The following is a 16,778-nucleotide window of genomic DNA, read 5'->3' as shown; positions in this document are numbered from 1 at the left end:
CTGTTAAGGCTACACGGGGGGGGGATCTTTTCCTTTGTGCACAGCCCCGACGTGCAAGCCTTCTTACAAATGGACCACCGCGGCAAGAAGCGCTCCCAGCCGGCTGCGCAGACCAACTCAAACCACAATCTGGTGAGTGTCCATCGTGCTCACGTGCGCTTGCGTGCAGGCTGCAAGCCACTGCACGCTGCCGTCCCACCTGGGAAGGGGGGACGGCGCTGGCTGCTTCGCGTGTGGTTGGTTACTAGGCGACGTCAGGTGCGAAAGATGGATATTCGTGGATGACGCAGGGGCGAGGGCGATGATAACACTGGTCAACACACTTTTTCTGGCATAAGGTATTCCAACGGTTTTACGGTAATTTTGGGGTGCTGATTCCAAATCTGGCATCAGTTTTTGTCTATCACATCAGGTTTTTGAGATGTAAAATATTGCATTTTCAATAAAAACTGCAGAAGAAAAATATTAAATAAATGTGGATATCTACATAAGCTGATATTATAAACACACTATCCAAAAAATACAGCACCATATTTTAACACTAAAGCAGTCACTGACTCGCAACAACTTGTAATCATAAGTGACAGAGTTAATTTCGGGTAAAATCAATGAAAATGGGGTATGCCGATAGCATAAAAATGAGATGTGATAGAGCAAATCTGAGATCAGATTTGGAACCAGCACCCTGAAATTAGTCTAAAACAGCTGCAAAAGGCCAGGCCAGAAAAAAATGTTTTTTTTGTTGACCAGTGTTATGATGTATGCGCCGCGGTGGTGAGATGTTAACTCCCTCTCCTGGTATGCAGAAGGTTGTCGGTTCGATCTTGATCCTGATGATGCCTTTATATTTGGAGTTTGCATGTGTCTCTCCCCATGGTCACGTGGATATTTCTTCAGGTCCTCTGGTTTTTTCCTCTACATTTAGAAACATGCGTTTAGAGTATGTGGCTGCTATTTCCACATCAAATGCCACTTCGTTGAACTGTCATTTGTGGCCGGATCACTTCTAAAAAAAGCTCAGTGGGCCTTACCTTGTAAAATAAAAAAGAGTTTAGTTTTTGTTTAAAATAAAAAAATAGTGTAGTTTAGAGACCCATACCGGACGTCTTTAGGAGATAGTACAAAGTAAGATTTACTTTTTTATTTAATAAGCTACCCCTGGAGTTTGGTGCTTTATTCCTGTTGGCGTTGATTTTCTGTGGGCACGTGAGTTTCCTCCACACACATACGGTGATTAGTGGTGTCTGTAAGTCATGCACGTTTTCATTCTCATTCACGGCGACTGGAGCATAATAGACAATCGAACAGGCCTCATGCGGGGCAGTGTCCTGCGTTGTTTTCTTTGTCTAGTTTGGCCAAGGGCACGTTCGATATTTTAAGAGTCGCAGCACGAGCGTACGGCTTCAGCTCGTTTCCGTCCTCCCTCCCACCCACTCAAGGACATTAAATTGTTGATTCTCGGAGAAAGCTTTTATCAACATTTTAGTGCCTTTAAAGCACGTGCTTAACTAACCCTAACGCCTCCACCCAGCATGTGCACTGTACTCTCGTGATGCTGATGAAGTTAAATTAATTCCTCGTCGATTTTCCACCCTCTGCGTGAACCCTGCTGGATGACACTTCACTACACTTGTCACTGCAGGCGAGGCTGGACGGTTGGGCCAATGGGATGATTTGAAAGAGGTGGTCGACCGAATGTTTTTGTTTTAAGTCCCATCCTTCTGAGACGTGGTGCCCTACGTAGATCACACTTTTGTGGAATTCTGGCATTAGGCTGCATTGGCTGCATTGGCTGCATTGGCTGCATTGGCTGCATTGTCTGCATTGGCTGGGTCGCGTAGCCCACATGCCCAGCCATCGGATGCCTGAACAGTTTCTGTTTTTCTGGACAAGAGGCGGTTAAACACGGGCTAGGGAAGAGGTGGGCTGGTGTAGTGCAGGAGGACGTGGAGCTTAGTGGACATGCCGATAACCGGTACCAGCGGTGTCAGGATCGGCCTCTGGAGGAGGCTCGTGAAAGATGCTACTGGGCAGTTGGAGGCAGTCGCCCTCCAGCAACAACGGGAGGTGGAGGAGCGACGCTCACAATGAAAGGCGCGCCAGGCGGCTAAAACGCAGAAGGTTCACACAAGTGGGGTGCGTCCGCCAGTCATCGCAGTTAGGGAACCCACAACACCTGTCCTCCTTATCGCCCTTTCAAGTGAACCTTTGGTAGTTCACGGTGACATTAGAGTGCACACAGAGGTATGGCACCAACATGTTGCATAAGAATTTGTAGGAACGGCTGCTGTAGAAATTGAACAATATTTCTGGGAGTCAGAACAAGAAGCGTACGCGAATCGGGCCATCCCCCTCTGTGTGAGAAGAGTTTCATACGGAGCATTTTAAATCGGAGGTTTTACATCCATCGCTATCGTTTATTGTCAAGTAGCCTGTCGAGATAGAGGTGTTCATACGCGGCATTTAAACACAACCGATGGGATAACGGTACGCTCTCACTCAAGAACTGAAATCTAAATTCAGGAAAACGAACTTTGTCTCTACAGAGTGTTAGGAGCCAGGGTCACAGTGAACAGGTTTCGGTGACAGCCCATTTAGATGACCTCTAAACTTGTAAACATGCACTGCTCAGCACTGCCCGTACGTGTCTGGATATTTCCCTCCCACAAAGTGTGCCAGGTGTGCGTGGGGGGAAAAAAACCTGAATGACTTTTTTTCTTTTTTTTGCAGAATAATGACTCTGACACGATCAACCTCGGTCCGTCTGCAAACCCACAGTGAGTGTTTACCAGTTGGACAAAAATATAATGTGAACTCAACACGAACCCAATAAACGTGGACACCAACTGGCCAGCATGAAAACACTCAATCCAGTGGAACATTCACCCCGCTGACACAAACACTCACCACACTCACACAAACACTGACCACACTCACACAAACACTCACCACACTCACACAAACACTCAACACGCTCACACAAACACTCACCACGCTCACACAAACACTCACCACACTCACACAAACACTCACCACACAAACACTCACCACACTCACACAAACACTCACCACACTCACACAAACACTCACCACACTCACACAAACACTCACCACACTCACACAAACACTCACCACACTCACACAAACACTCACCACACTCACACAAACACTCACCACACTCACACAAACACTCACCACACTCACACAAACACTCACCACACTCACACAAACACTCACCACACTCACACAAACACTAACCACACTCACACAAACACTCACCACACTCACACAAACACTCACCACACTCACACAAACACTCACCACACTCACACAAACACTCACCACACTCACACAGACACTCACCACACTGACACAAACACTCACCACACAAACACTCACCACACTCACACAAACACTCACCACACTCACACAAACACTCGCCACACTCACACAAACACTCGCCACACTCACACAAACACTCACGACACTCACACAAACACTCACCACTCTCACACAAACACTCACCACACTCACACAAACACTCACCACACTCACACAAACACTCGCCACACTCACACAAACACTCGCCACACTCACACAAACACTCGCCACACTCACACAAACACTCACCACACTCACACAAACACTCACCACACTCACACAAACACTCACCACAATCACACAAACACTCACCACACTCGCACAAACACTCACCACACTCACACAAACACTCACCACACAAACACTCACCACACTCACACAAACACTCACCACACTCACACAAACACTCACCACACTCACACAAACACTCACCACACTCACACAAACACTCACCACACTCACACAAACACTCACCACACTCACACAAACACTCACCACACTCACACAAGCACTCACCACACTGACACAAACACTCACCACACTCACACAAACACTTACCACACTCACACAAACACTCACCACACTCGCACAAACACTCACCACACTCACACAAACACTCACCACACAAACACTCACCACACTCACACAAACACTCACCACACTCACACAAACACTCACCACACTCACACAAACACTCACCACACTCACACAAACACTCACCACACTCACACAAACACTCACCACACTCACACAAACACTCACCACACTCACACAAACACTCACCACACTCACACAAACACTCACCACACTCACACAAACACTAACCACACTCACACAAACACTCACCACACTCACACAAACACTCACCACACTCACACAAACACTCACCACACTCACACAAACACTCACCACACTCACACAGACACTCACCACACTCACACAAACACTCACCACACTCACACAAACACTCACCACACTCACACAAACACTCGCCACACTCACACAAACACTCACGACACTCACACAAACACTCACCACTCTCACACAAACACTCACCACACTCACACAAACACTCGCCACACTCACACAAACACTCGCCACACTCACACAAACACTCGCCACACTCACACAAACACTCGCCACACTCACACAAACACTCACCACACTGACACAAACACTCACCACACTCACACAAACACTCACCACACTCACACAAACACTCACCACACTGACACAAACACTCACCACACTCACACAAACACTCCCCACACTCGCACAAACACTCGCCACACTCACACAAACACTCACCACACTCACACAAACACTGACCACACTCACACAAACACTCACCACACTCACACAAACACTCGCCACACTCACACAAACACTCACCACACTCACACAAACACTGACCACACTCACACAAACACTCACCACACTCACACAAACACTCGCCACACTCACACAAACACTCACCACACTCACACAAACACTGACCACACTCACACAAACACTGACCACACTCACACAAACACTCACCACTCTCACACAAACACTCACCACACTCACACAAACACTCACCACACTCACACAAACACTCGCCACACTCACACAAACACTCGCCACACTCACACAAACACTCGCCACACTCACACAAACACTCACCACACTCACACAAACACTCGCCACACTCACACAAACACTCGCCACACTCACACAAACACTCGCCACACTCACACAAACACTCACCACACTCACACAAACACTCACCACACTCACACAGACACTCACCACACTCACACAAACACTCACCACACTCACACAAACACTCACCACACTCACACAAACACTCGCCACACTCACACAAACACTCACGACACTCACACAAACACTCACCACTCTCACACAAACACTCACCACACTCACACAAACACTCGCCACACTCACACAAACACTCGCCACACTCACACAAACACTCGCCACACTCACACAAACACTCGCCACACTCACACAAACACTCACCACACTCACACAAACACTCACCACACTCACATAAACACTCACCACACTCACACAAAGACTCACCACAATCACACAAACACTCACCACACACACACAAACACTCACCATACTCACACAAACACTCACCACACTCACACAAACACTCACCACTCTCACACAAACACTCACGACACTCACACAAACACTCGCCACACTCACACAAACACTCACCATACTCACACAAACACTCGCCACACTCACACAAACACTCACCACACTCACACAAACACTCACCACGCTGAACACTAAAGGCTTCTAGAGCTATGCACGTTGACATTTAGATTGAAAACTCGTTTATTGTTAAACTGATTTTGTATTTAATTTGTGGTCTTTCCCCGACACCTCCGATTAGCACGTTTGGCTACGTACGGTGCAAACGAAGTTCAACATACATAGACTCACACAGAGATTCGTAGACTCACATAGAGACCCACAGATTCACACAGAGACCCATTTCTTCTTAACTTATTTTTGTGTTCAGTTATCCTTCCCCCGCACCTGCGATTAGCACGCTTGGCTTTGTATGGTGCGAAATACGTTCCACACACTTACATACGACGAGAAAACACGAAGGCAACAGCCTTGTTGAACACAGCGGCCAGTTTTATTGGCGTGCCTTCTGACAAAGATGCTGATGCCCCTTGATTTGTTCACCTTGCAGAGCCAAAACCACGGACTTTGATTTCTTGAAAGTGATTGGGAAAGGCAGCTTTGGCAAGGTGAGTGCCACGTTTTGCGCGTCGCCGCTGTCAAGCATCGCAACAGGGACTCGAAAAGTGTGGGGATGCACCATTGGAACCTCATTTGCCAGAAGAAAAAATATGATCATTGTTTTTTTTTACCCTTTCATCTGGCAACAAAATTGACACCAGATAAAAGGGTAAAAAAACAATTATCATATTTTTGACTGGCAAATGAGGTTCCAATGGTGTAAATGCTTACCCCGAGCTCTCATACTCTGATGGTGCATTGTCTTTGAGTTGTGCGCCTTTTGGCGTCATCTGGTCCAACCCATGTGAGACTAGGCTCTAAGGAAAGCTGTCTCGGGTGTGGACCAATCAACTTCAAGGACAGTGCACATTATCAGAGTTATGTCTTTTGTTTGTATTATGACTGCAGGTATTGTGGTCTATGCAAACATGACTCCTCGTAAAAAAGGTGTCAATTTTGTTGCCAGATATGTGGGGATGCATTCAACTCCCACGCGAGCCGTCTCAGACTCATGGAGTCAGGAGTGAAGTTAAACGAGCTGCTAATCAGTGTCCATCCAATAGAGAATTATCGCCTCACCTAGGAAAAAGGCTTCTTTGACTCGGGGCAATTCGCCGCCGTATTCACGTCAGTCTTGCGCCGTGTCCGGCCGTCGTTTCTCTCTCGTTGAGTTGTCGTGTTGCCACGTCGTGCGCCGTGTATGTCACTTCTTACTCAAGCAACCCTCATCAGCTGAGACGAACACAGCACGAGGACAGAATGAAGAACTGCTGCGTTCGTCTCACCTGATGACGGTTGCTTGTGTTGCGATCGAAACGTCGTGTCTGTTAATTTTCTTACCCACGTGACTTTACCGAAAGAAGCAAAGAGTACGGATTCGTGCAGTCACGAAAGCTTCAAATCAAGATGGTTTCACTTTTGCCTCACGCGGTTGCGTTGTCATTCAGGTGCTGCTCGCAAAACACAAAACCGATGGGAAATTTTACGCGGTTAAAGTCCTGCAGAAGTCGGCCATCCTCAAGCGCAGAGAGGTGAGAGCACGCGCACGCGCACATACAAAGATACCCCATATAGCCTTAACAGACTGTAGGGGCAAGTGCTGTTAGCGAGCACCTGTGAAGGCCGCAACGGTACACGACGGGGTGGGTGGCCAGCACCACGCCCGGCCGCCTTTGTCTCCCCAGTGGCAATGTTTACACACCGCACCAGGTACTCATTTGAGGCCGAGTCGACCTAGGGGAGGCCCGGGACCGGTTCAGATAATCGTCACTGGTGTTGGCCGTGAGCGCACATACACACACGCACACACACACACGCGCACACGCACACGCACACACACGCACACACGCACTCACACACACGCACAAACACACACCCACACATACACACACGCACACACACACACGCGCACACGCACACACACACACACGCGCACACGCACACACACACGCACACACGCACTCACACACACGCACACACACACCCACACACACACACGCACACACGCACCCACACACACACACGCGCACGCACACACGCACACGCCCACACGCACACACACACGCGCACACACACACACACGCACTCACACACGCACACGCACACACACACACACACACCCACACATACACACACGCACACACGCGCACACGCACACACACACGCGCACACGCACACACACGCACACACGCACACACACACACCCAACAACAACAACAACAACAACCGCCATTCGCCACTAAGTGGCGGTGACGTCACCACGACGCTTGTGCCAGGCCATGTGCACCTTGAGGCCACGTGACGTGTCGAACGCCCGCTGGCAGGAGGTCACGGGGCAGACCCAGGTGCCACGGGTCGACTGACCGAGATGACCGAGATGACTGGCTGATGCACCACCTGTGCCCCCTACTGTACCAACTTGCTGTGCTTTAGCCACCCGGCGCTCCGCTCGTTGTTGTGAGCGTCGCTCCTCCGCCCTCCGTTGTTGTTGGAGGGCGACTGCCTCCAACTGCCCAGTAGCGTCCTTCACGAGCCTCCTCCACAGAGGCCGATCTTGACACCGCTGGTACCAGTTATCGGCAAGTCCACTCAGCTCCACGTCCTCCTGTACCACATCACTCCATCTCTTCTCTAGCCCGTGCTGCGCCCGTTTAGCCCCCTCGATCCGGCCGAACAAAAGCTGTTTAGGCATGCGGTGGCTGGGCATGCGGGCTACATGACCCAGCCAACGCAGCCTTGCCTGCCGGAGGAGCTCACTGATGGGACTTTGCCCAGATCTTTCAAGGACTTGTGAGCTCCTCACACAATCCAGCCTGGTTAAACCCAGGATGGATCGTAGGCAGGCCAGCCTAAATGTTTCCAACCGGCGAAGATGCTCCACTAGGGGGGTCCACGTTTCGCAAGCGTAGAGAAGGGAGGGAATGACCGTGGCCGAGAAGACCTGAAGCTTCGTGCGGAGCGACAGACCAGGTAGCTTCCACACAGCGTTACGCAACTGATGAAAAGATATTGCCGCTCGACTGATTCGGAGTGAGACCTCTGCTGATAAACTGGAGCCGGTCATAAGCACACTGCCCAGGTATGGGAAACTCTCCACTCTCTCCACAACTGCCCCATCACCAATTGGGAGTTGTGGGGGTGGAGTGTCCGATGGTACAAAATACCCAGGCAGGTGCTTAGTTTTGGTGGGGCTGATGGTAAGGCCCCACCTCTTAGTGGCACGCTCCAGTCTCAGCAGCAGCGTCTCCAACTCCTATTCTGAATGAGCAGCTATTACCAAATCATCGGCATACATAACGTGGTTGACCAATAGGGAGCCATCCCTTGATCGCACCCGGGCGTCGATCAGCCTCCCATTATATCTGTACCAAATGGAAATTCCCCCGGTACAGCTATTGAAGGCTTCACGAACTACGCAGTCGAAATAGATGTTAAATAATGTGGGAGCCAGAGGACATCCCTGTCGCACCCCAAGGTGTACAGGGAAAGGCTCCGACTCCCGGCCACGTAGTTTTACCCGGGCCCGCTCACCATCATGAAGGTCCTTAATGATCGTCAGCAGAGGGTCAGGGACTCCGAAAGCACGAAGAACAACCCAGAGCCCAGTCCTACTGATGGTATCATAGGCCTTGACCAGGTCAATAAAGCAGAGATGTAGGTCTTTTTGGAATTCCCTACACCTCTGCAGTAGCAGACGGACAGAAAATATGGCATCTGTGCAGGACCGCCCTTTCCTGAAACCGCATTGGGGCTCCGCAAGCCTCTCCTCAGCGTGCCTAGCAAGGCGATGTTGAATAATCCTTGCCAGGACCTTACCCGGCACACTGAGGAGTGAGATGCCCCTGTAGTTGTTACAGTCAGTACGGTCCCCCTTCTTAAAGAGGGGGACCACCAGGGCATCCTTCCAGTCCTGCGGAACCCGTCCAGTGGTCCAGACTGTTGTTATGATGTCATATAGGGCAGTCTGTGCACAAACGCCACCCTCCCTCAGCATTTCGCTTGGGAGATCATCTCTGCCCGGTGCCTTCCCTGGTCTCAGACTCCGGATCGCCCTCAGTACTTCCTCAACAGCTGGTACCTCAGCCAGCCACTCACAGGGGGTGACCTCCTCCAATATTTGAGGCACCGCAGCCTCAGCAGGGTTATCCCCACTTTGTGCCATGATGTTTTCCTGGCTGAGAGATTTTCCCTCCCCCAGGACCTCACAGAAATGCTCAGCAAATCTGCAAACCTGTTCCTGGGGGTCGGAGATTGGATCACCGTTTTTTCCTCTAATGATGGTAATAGGTGTGGCGCTGCAGGTTACTTTTTTGATGGAGTTAAATAGTGATTTGTGATCGCGGGCCACTGAGGCAGACTCCATCTCTTCAGCAACCCGCGACCACCACCCATCCTTACAGTGCCTTACGGCTCTCCGAACCTCCGAGCGAAGGCTGCGGTAAACCTCCTCATTCTCTGACGTGGGATGCTGTAGGCGATGAGAGTCGGCCTGTCGCTTTTTCTCAATTAACCTGAACACCTCCTCTGTCAGCCAGGGTTTCTGGGGAGGTCTGGACCGCGTACCCAAAGCAGCCATTGCAGCTGCATGAGTCACAGTCTTAAACCTCGCCCATTTACCCTCGACATCAGGTGGAGTGGGGGACGATGCCAACCCCAGCTGCAAGCGATGATGAAATTCTCGCTTGCAACTTTCATCAGCTAACTGAGACCAGGCCACTTTTGGTTGGAATGGGATCCTGGGTGTACACCCACCACCGGAGTGGAAGAATGGCAGGCGCATCTTACAGATGACTAGTCGATGGTCAGAGGGCAGATCAGCTCCACGGTAGGTCCTGGTGTCAAGGACATGGGCTCGCATCCGCTGGTCCGTCACTATGTAGTCCAGCAGATGTTCTTGCTTGGACCCGGCATGTATCCATGATGTTGTGTGGATGCGCCGATGCCGGAAGAGCGTGTTGGTAATTACAAGCCCATGGGCTGCACAAAAATCTAGCAGCCTCCTACCGTTATTATTGAGCTGATCTGGCCCATGCCTTCCAATCACTCCAGACCAGGTGCCAGCATCATGACCAACTCGGGCATTGAAGTCACCCAACAAGATGACTCTGTCCCGAGTGGCCACTTTAGCCAGCACCTGTGACAGGAGGTCATAGAAAGCGTCTGACTCATCGGCTTTGCCTGCATCCCTCCACGAATGTTCGTCTTCGGTGGGGGCATAAGTAACCACGACCACCACTCCTCGCCTCTGATTGATGGGAAGGCGAGCCCAAAGTATCCTGGGGCTTACAGCTTCCCACACCTCACCGCCACGCTCCCACGCCCCCTTCATTCTTTTGTTCAGAAGAAGAGCCACACCCTGTTGTTTGGCAGTCTCCTGCCCCGAGTAGAGGACTGTCCACCCCTCATGGTGGCAGGATCCAGAACCGGTCCACCGGACCTCCTGAATGCCACAGAGATCCAGGCGGTACCGGTCCAGCTCCCGACAGAGGAGTGGCAGCCTCTCCTCCGCAGTGAGCGTTCGAACATTCCACGTGGCCATCCGCAATGGTTTTTCGTTGTTTCTGGAGGAGCCCCGAGGGTGAAAATTCAATCTCCTGGCTCCGCCAAATGGGGTTTGACCAGGAGACGTCATAAAAGCCTGACCCCCCGGGGCCTCCGGCACAAGCTTATTAGTTACAGGTTTATGTTTAATTCGTAGTTTAGTGGTGGTTAATTGAAGGTGGAGGGGTTACCAGCCCCTCGCACCCGTCCAGAGCCCCCGTTTAGCCACTGTGGTGGTCACAGACGCCATGAGGGGAGAGGCCAATGGGCATTGGACCTCCCCCCACAGCACTGCCCACGACAGTGTTGCCCGTCCGGCACCGCGAGGAGGTAGGAGGTTGTTTTGCCGGACCACACACACACACACACTCGCACACACACACACACTCGCACACACACACACTCGCACGCACACACACACTCGCACACACACACACACTCGCACACACACACACACTCGCACACACACACACTCGCACACACACACGCACAGTCGGTGTCGTTCACAACCCACGACCCCGTGCCCAACCACCGCGAGGTCGCCGCTGACGGTCTCCTCGACGCCTCGTGCCTTCGCAGCAAAAGCACATCATGGCGGAGCGCAACGTGCTGCTGAAGAACGTGAAGCATCCCTTCCTGGTGGGGCTACATTTCTCCTTTCAGACGGCCGACAAGCTCTACTTCATCCTCGACTACGTCAACGGTGGAGAGGTATGTGTGTGCGCTCGCGCGTCCACCCACCCGCTGGCTCGCTCACGCGTCACGCGCACAGATTCTGACGCTCACACACTCACGTTAGCGCACAACGCCGCCGCCTACCTGCGGGAATGAACCACTTGTGTGCAGTGTCGCATTACACGCACGCGCGCGCGCATTTGAGTGCCGTCAATTGCGCACACGAAGCACAAGCTCACTCCAACACGTGTGCCCACCTGGAGCCCTCACTCACTCGCACAGCTGCAAGACACACGCTCGCCCTCGCGTTCGTGCCCTTTGTATATGTAGTGACAGAGAAAGGTCACTACTGTGTCGGCCCGTACGAAGGCTGGGGGCCCCAAGGGGGTGCCTGGGGGGTCACGTGGTGGAGGGATCCGGACCCTCCCAGAGGTGGGGGAAGTGAGGCGTGTCCTGGGAAGGGAGGCGTGGCCTGAAGAGAGCCAGCCACGCCGGGGCGGAGCCAGCCACGCCAAACCAAATATAAGCGTGGTGTGAACGCAGAGCGAGGCTGCTGTTGTACTGGACTACAAGGTGAAGACATCATTGGTCGTCAAGTCCCGAGTCGTCGTCCTGGGCCAGGCAGGCCGTTGCCTGCCTGGTCCAGTCTGTGTCGTGTTCCAGAGTGTTAGTGAGTTGAGGAAGGTGGTCACCACCTCATGTAGAGTGTTATATTATTTACCGTTTAATAAATAGTGTTGCCTCCAAGTTGCGTGTGTGTGCACCTAATTTGAACCTACTACATATACAAGCAATCGTTGTTGTCTCTATCCCCAGTTGTGTTCCGGTAAGTGCAATCGGTGTTGCGTCACGCACAGCAGTGCGGCCCTCCGTGCGAGAGAGCGGCCCACTGAAGTGGATTTCACAGAGCCACCCTTGGCATCCCTTCTTCAAGTGACTTCTGGTCCAAACGCCGAGTAGATGGGGTGGCGCTGCTCACTCGCATTGTGTATGAGAGCGAGGTTCTCATGCACAAATGATAACGTAATAACCCTGAGAGCCGGGTAATTGGTGACCGAACGGAGCGTGCGCCCGTGCTGTGACGTGACGGCTGCCCACCGCACGCTGCTCACCCAGGTGGGTGGAGATCACCACCGGGGTACCAGGGCTCAGGGAGACACCAGGGTTGTAGAGTTTATTGAAACATGCGGCTTGGACAGGTTTCCATTGCACTGTTAATCCGTGAATGTGCTGGTGTCAACCTCCTTTCATATCCTCTGTTATGTACCTGAATCCACACCTGTCAACCCCTTATCAGCGCCCCTACCTTATTACTGACTAATTCAGACCTTATTGGTCACCCCGTGCCCCTTATAAATCTCAAAGTTCATCCTACAAAGTCCCATCACGAGGGAAACACAAACAAATAGACAACATTTTTTGCTCGTATTGAAACGGCTGTACGCCGTATGGACCTGAAAACTCAACTCAATTTCCCTGTACGAGAATACGGGGCAAATCATATGTGTTGACAGGTATGTGAATTGTTTTGTTAAAACAAAAAATAGTAAAAAAAAAACATTACAACAGTGGTGTAGGAGGGGGGCTGGCACAACTCAAGATCCTGGGCTCTGGGCTCCATTCCAGGCACCTTGACCGAACCAGTTTGCACGATGCAGGGAGGAGTTGGATGGTTTAAACCTTCTTATCAGGCTGCAAAACATCCAATCGGCTAAATTAACTTTCTCACTTTTCCCAAACTAGTTTACCATGCACTGTAGTGGAGCATCCCTGGGTAGTACATTTGCCAATAGCAATACAAACGCCGGCAACATTTGTTTAATCCGCCTCCAGGAATTTGCCCGCCAACACACATTCTTCCGATTAACATTGACCAGGCTAAGAGCAACAGGTCAATAGACTAAAACATGTTCATTTTTACGTGGCCAAATGGAAAGGAAGGTGATTTATGAATGAATCTAGTTCACCTCCGCTGGGTAAAGTTGACATACCTTTTGAAGTGATGTGGCACACATTCTTGCAAGGCCAACATTCTTTGACAGAAAGAGATGCCATTGGAAGTGGCTCTAGAAATAGATTCGCAGTTGTTGCCATCGTCGGAGTCATTGCGTGCCATGAGCCTGCTGACGATGGGAATTCTGCAACGTTCCTCTGCCTCAGGAAACGAATTTTACGTGGCACAGTCGGAACACAAATGGTAACAAAATCCAAACAGAATCACTGCAAGAAACAAACAGCATGGGCCCGTTTGTGCGTGGACATCTGCACGTGCATGCCTGGGCCCCTGTGGGAGTGGTGGCACACTGGTTAGCGCACTGCGATAACAATCCCCGTGGCCCGAGTTTGATTCCCGGCCAAGGCTCACATCATTGCCGAATGATACCTCGTGCTCCCCCACTTAGCTTGATATCAGTAGCTAGTGTGGTGGGAAAACAAGGAGCACTGGGGAAATAAAAGCAGCCAGGCATGGTGCAGGCCATGCAAGTCCCCTCATGTGCCATTTCAGCTTTAATAGGTGCTCACTAACAGCACTTGCCCCACCAGTCTGTTAAGGCTATAGGGGGATCTTTGTCTGTGGACTGTGTGTTCCTGAATGTCTCTATGACTGTGCGTGCGTCCACATGTCTGCTTGTGTGGGCCTAGGTGAGCAGTGGTGCAGCGGTTAGCGCACTGCGCTCACGGCCAACATTAGTGACGATTATCTGAACCGGTCCTGGGCATCTCCTAGGTCGACTTAGCCTCAAATGAGTACCCGGTGCAGTGTGTAAGCATCACCACTGGGGAGACAAAGGGGGCCAGGCGTCGTGCTTGCCACCCACCTCCTCGTGTGCCATCCCGGCCTTCAGACAGCACTTGCCCCAACAGTCTGTTATAGACATTATGGGTGACCTTTGTGCTTGTGTACCTGTATGACTATATAACTGTGTGTGCGTGTGTGTGAACCTGCTCGTGTCTGCGGCAACCAGCTGTTCCTGCACCTGCAGAGGGAGAGATGCTTCTCGGAGCAGCGGGCTCGCTTCTACGCAGCGGAGATCGCCAGCGCCATCGGCCACTTGCACTCCCTCAACATCGTCTACAGGTGCTTGCCGCGTGCACGCTGCTGCTGCTGCGCCGTGGACGTCCAGCGTGACTTGCAGGGTGGTTACATTGCAGCGGGCGAGTGCGACACCTGCAGTGGCGTCTTCTACGAGGGGCAGTAGCTAATGGTGCGGGGTGGGGGAGCGGCGTCACGGTGGTGGTCGGCACACCACGCTACTAAGCAGACAACCCTCTGAGTTTGATTCTGGGCCGCGTCTAACATCGGTCGCGAGTGATTTCTGAACCGATGCTGCCAAACATTTCACCAGCATCAGCCTCAATTAGTATTTGTGCCAATAATGGGCCAGAGTGAGACGAGCAAATCAAGGCATTTTGACAAGTAACGGGGTTACTACCAGAGGATTACTCGCTAAGTTAAGAGTATTCGCCCAGGCCACCGTTCGCAGGAAGCCTGGCCGTGGCCGTGCCTCCAGGCTGTCAAGAAAGCGCCGTCAGGCTTTGGGGCCGCTCTGTCTGCGGTCCGGCCTCCAGCCTCGCCTACTTGCGCCCATTGCACGGTGCCGGCTGAGACACGGAGGAATCCGCTCCCCGACAAAGAGGATGGACTGCAGCCTCAGAATGGTCATCTTGATGTATCCCGGAAAAATCCGATGAGCTATGAAGCTCTTTTTCACAGATGTCCAGTCGGGGAGCAGGGTTCGAAAATTACAACAAACAATACAAAAACACGCTAATAGTGCAAAGTAGAGTTAAGGCAAGCAAGTCACTAAACATAAATACGTAATTAAACTTCTATTTACAACGTAAAAAGTACACATTGCATGAGTACATACACTCCTTCCAATTTTTCAATACTAAATGGAATCTAGGGCAAGGTAGCAAAACAACAACACCAACAACAGTCGCAGAACACACCAAGACAACAACGCACAGTAGTCGCCCCTCCCTACTCCGTACTGACCAGGGTGGTGAAGTACGGACCAACATTGCCCATGACCGGCATAGCAGTGGACTGACAAAGAGCTGTAGATTATTCCGCTATGATTTACGTACGAATGACCCACACCTGGACTGCTGAAACATGAATTGTGCGCTGTTCGGAGGCCTGCCGCTGGCATGGAGGTGATGGAGACGCGAAAACGAACTGCACACAGACACAGAGATCACAGTAACACCACGCAAAGCTGATGAGAGAACTCCTGGCAACATTGACTTATACAGCGTGCAACTACTCTCAGATTAACCACACACACACACACGTAACAATACAACATGCAAACCCAAACATAGAAAGAGAAAACTCTTTCTAGCAAGTGACAAAATAAATGCTGAAGCCTTGATGAATGTGCACCTTTGTTTTGACCGTTTCATGTTTTTATATTAAATAAATCGCATCTGACACCCTTGACTTCCGCAGAGACCTGAAGCCAGAGAACATCCTCCTCGACTCAAAGGTATGTTTTCAGTTTTTTTTATTTTATTATAAGAGAAGATGAGCAAGTGTTGAGAATGATCTATTAAATGGACAAATCGCTTCAGGACCAATTAAACTTCACTCGGACACATTGGATCATCGTCATTGCTATCCCATCCCTCCCAGGATTTGTTAAGGATGGGACAGAGCCTGCCAAAGGAATGTGCAATTTCCACTTTGAGCTGTGGAGCGCCATGGTGGTGAGATGTTAACTACCTCACCTGGTACACAGGAGGTTGTTCCATGTATATTTGGTGTTTGCATATTTTCCGTGGGTGCATGGATTTTTCTCCAGGTCCTCCGGTTTTCCCTGATATAAATATCCACGTGAAAAGCCACTTCATTGGGCTAATATTTGTGGCCAGACGCTTCTGAAAAAAGCTAAACAGCTCAGTCG

At 51.0% G+C, this 16,778-nt stretch overlaps 1 protein-coding gene across 10 annotated transcripts in view; it reads left to right on the top strand.

Moving 5' to 3' along the window:
* LOC144726205 (serine/threonine-protein kinase Sgk1-like) overlaps positions 1-16,778 on the top strand; it is a 54,004-nt gene that overhangs the window by 23,854 nt on the left and 13,372 nt on the right. For all 10 annotated transcript variants that reach the window (XM_078604703.1, XM_078604710.1, XM_078604712.1 and 7 more), the window contains 7 exons: positions 45-132; positions 2,731-2,777; positions 6,104-6,161; positions 7,101-7,184; positions 11,773-11,904; positions 14,835-14,947; positions 16,325-16,361. In XM_078604703.1, the coding sequence (XP_078460829.1) occupies positions 45-132; positions 2,731-2,777; positions 6,104-6,161; positions 7,101-7,184; positions 11,773-11,904; positions 14,835-14,947; positions 16,325-16,361 (559 nt within the window). The remainder of the gene's footprint in view (positions 1-44; positions 133-2,730; positions 2,778-6,103; positions 6,162-7,100; positions 7,185-11,772; positions 11,905-14,834; positions 14,948-16,324; positions 16,362-16,778) is intronic.

This window comes from Lampetra planeri, chromosome 23, assembly GCF_965212315.1.
Source record: "Lampetra planeri chromosome 23, kcLamPlan1.2.h2, whole genome shotgun sequence".
Lineage (NCBI taxonomy): Eukaryota > Metazoa > Chordata > Hyperoartia > Petromyzontiformes > Petromyzontidae > Lampetra > Lampetra planeri.
The sequence above is the reverse complement of the archived record's forward strand: the minus strand, read 5'-3'. Positions and strand labels throughout refer to the sequence as shown.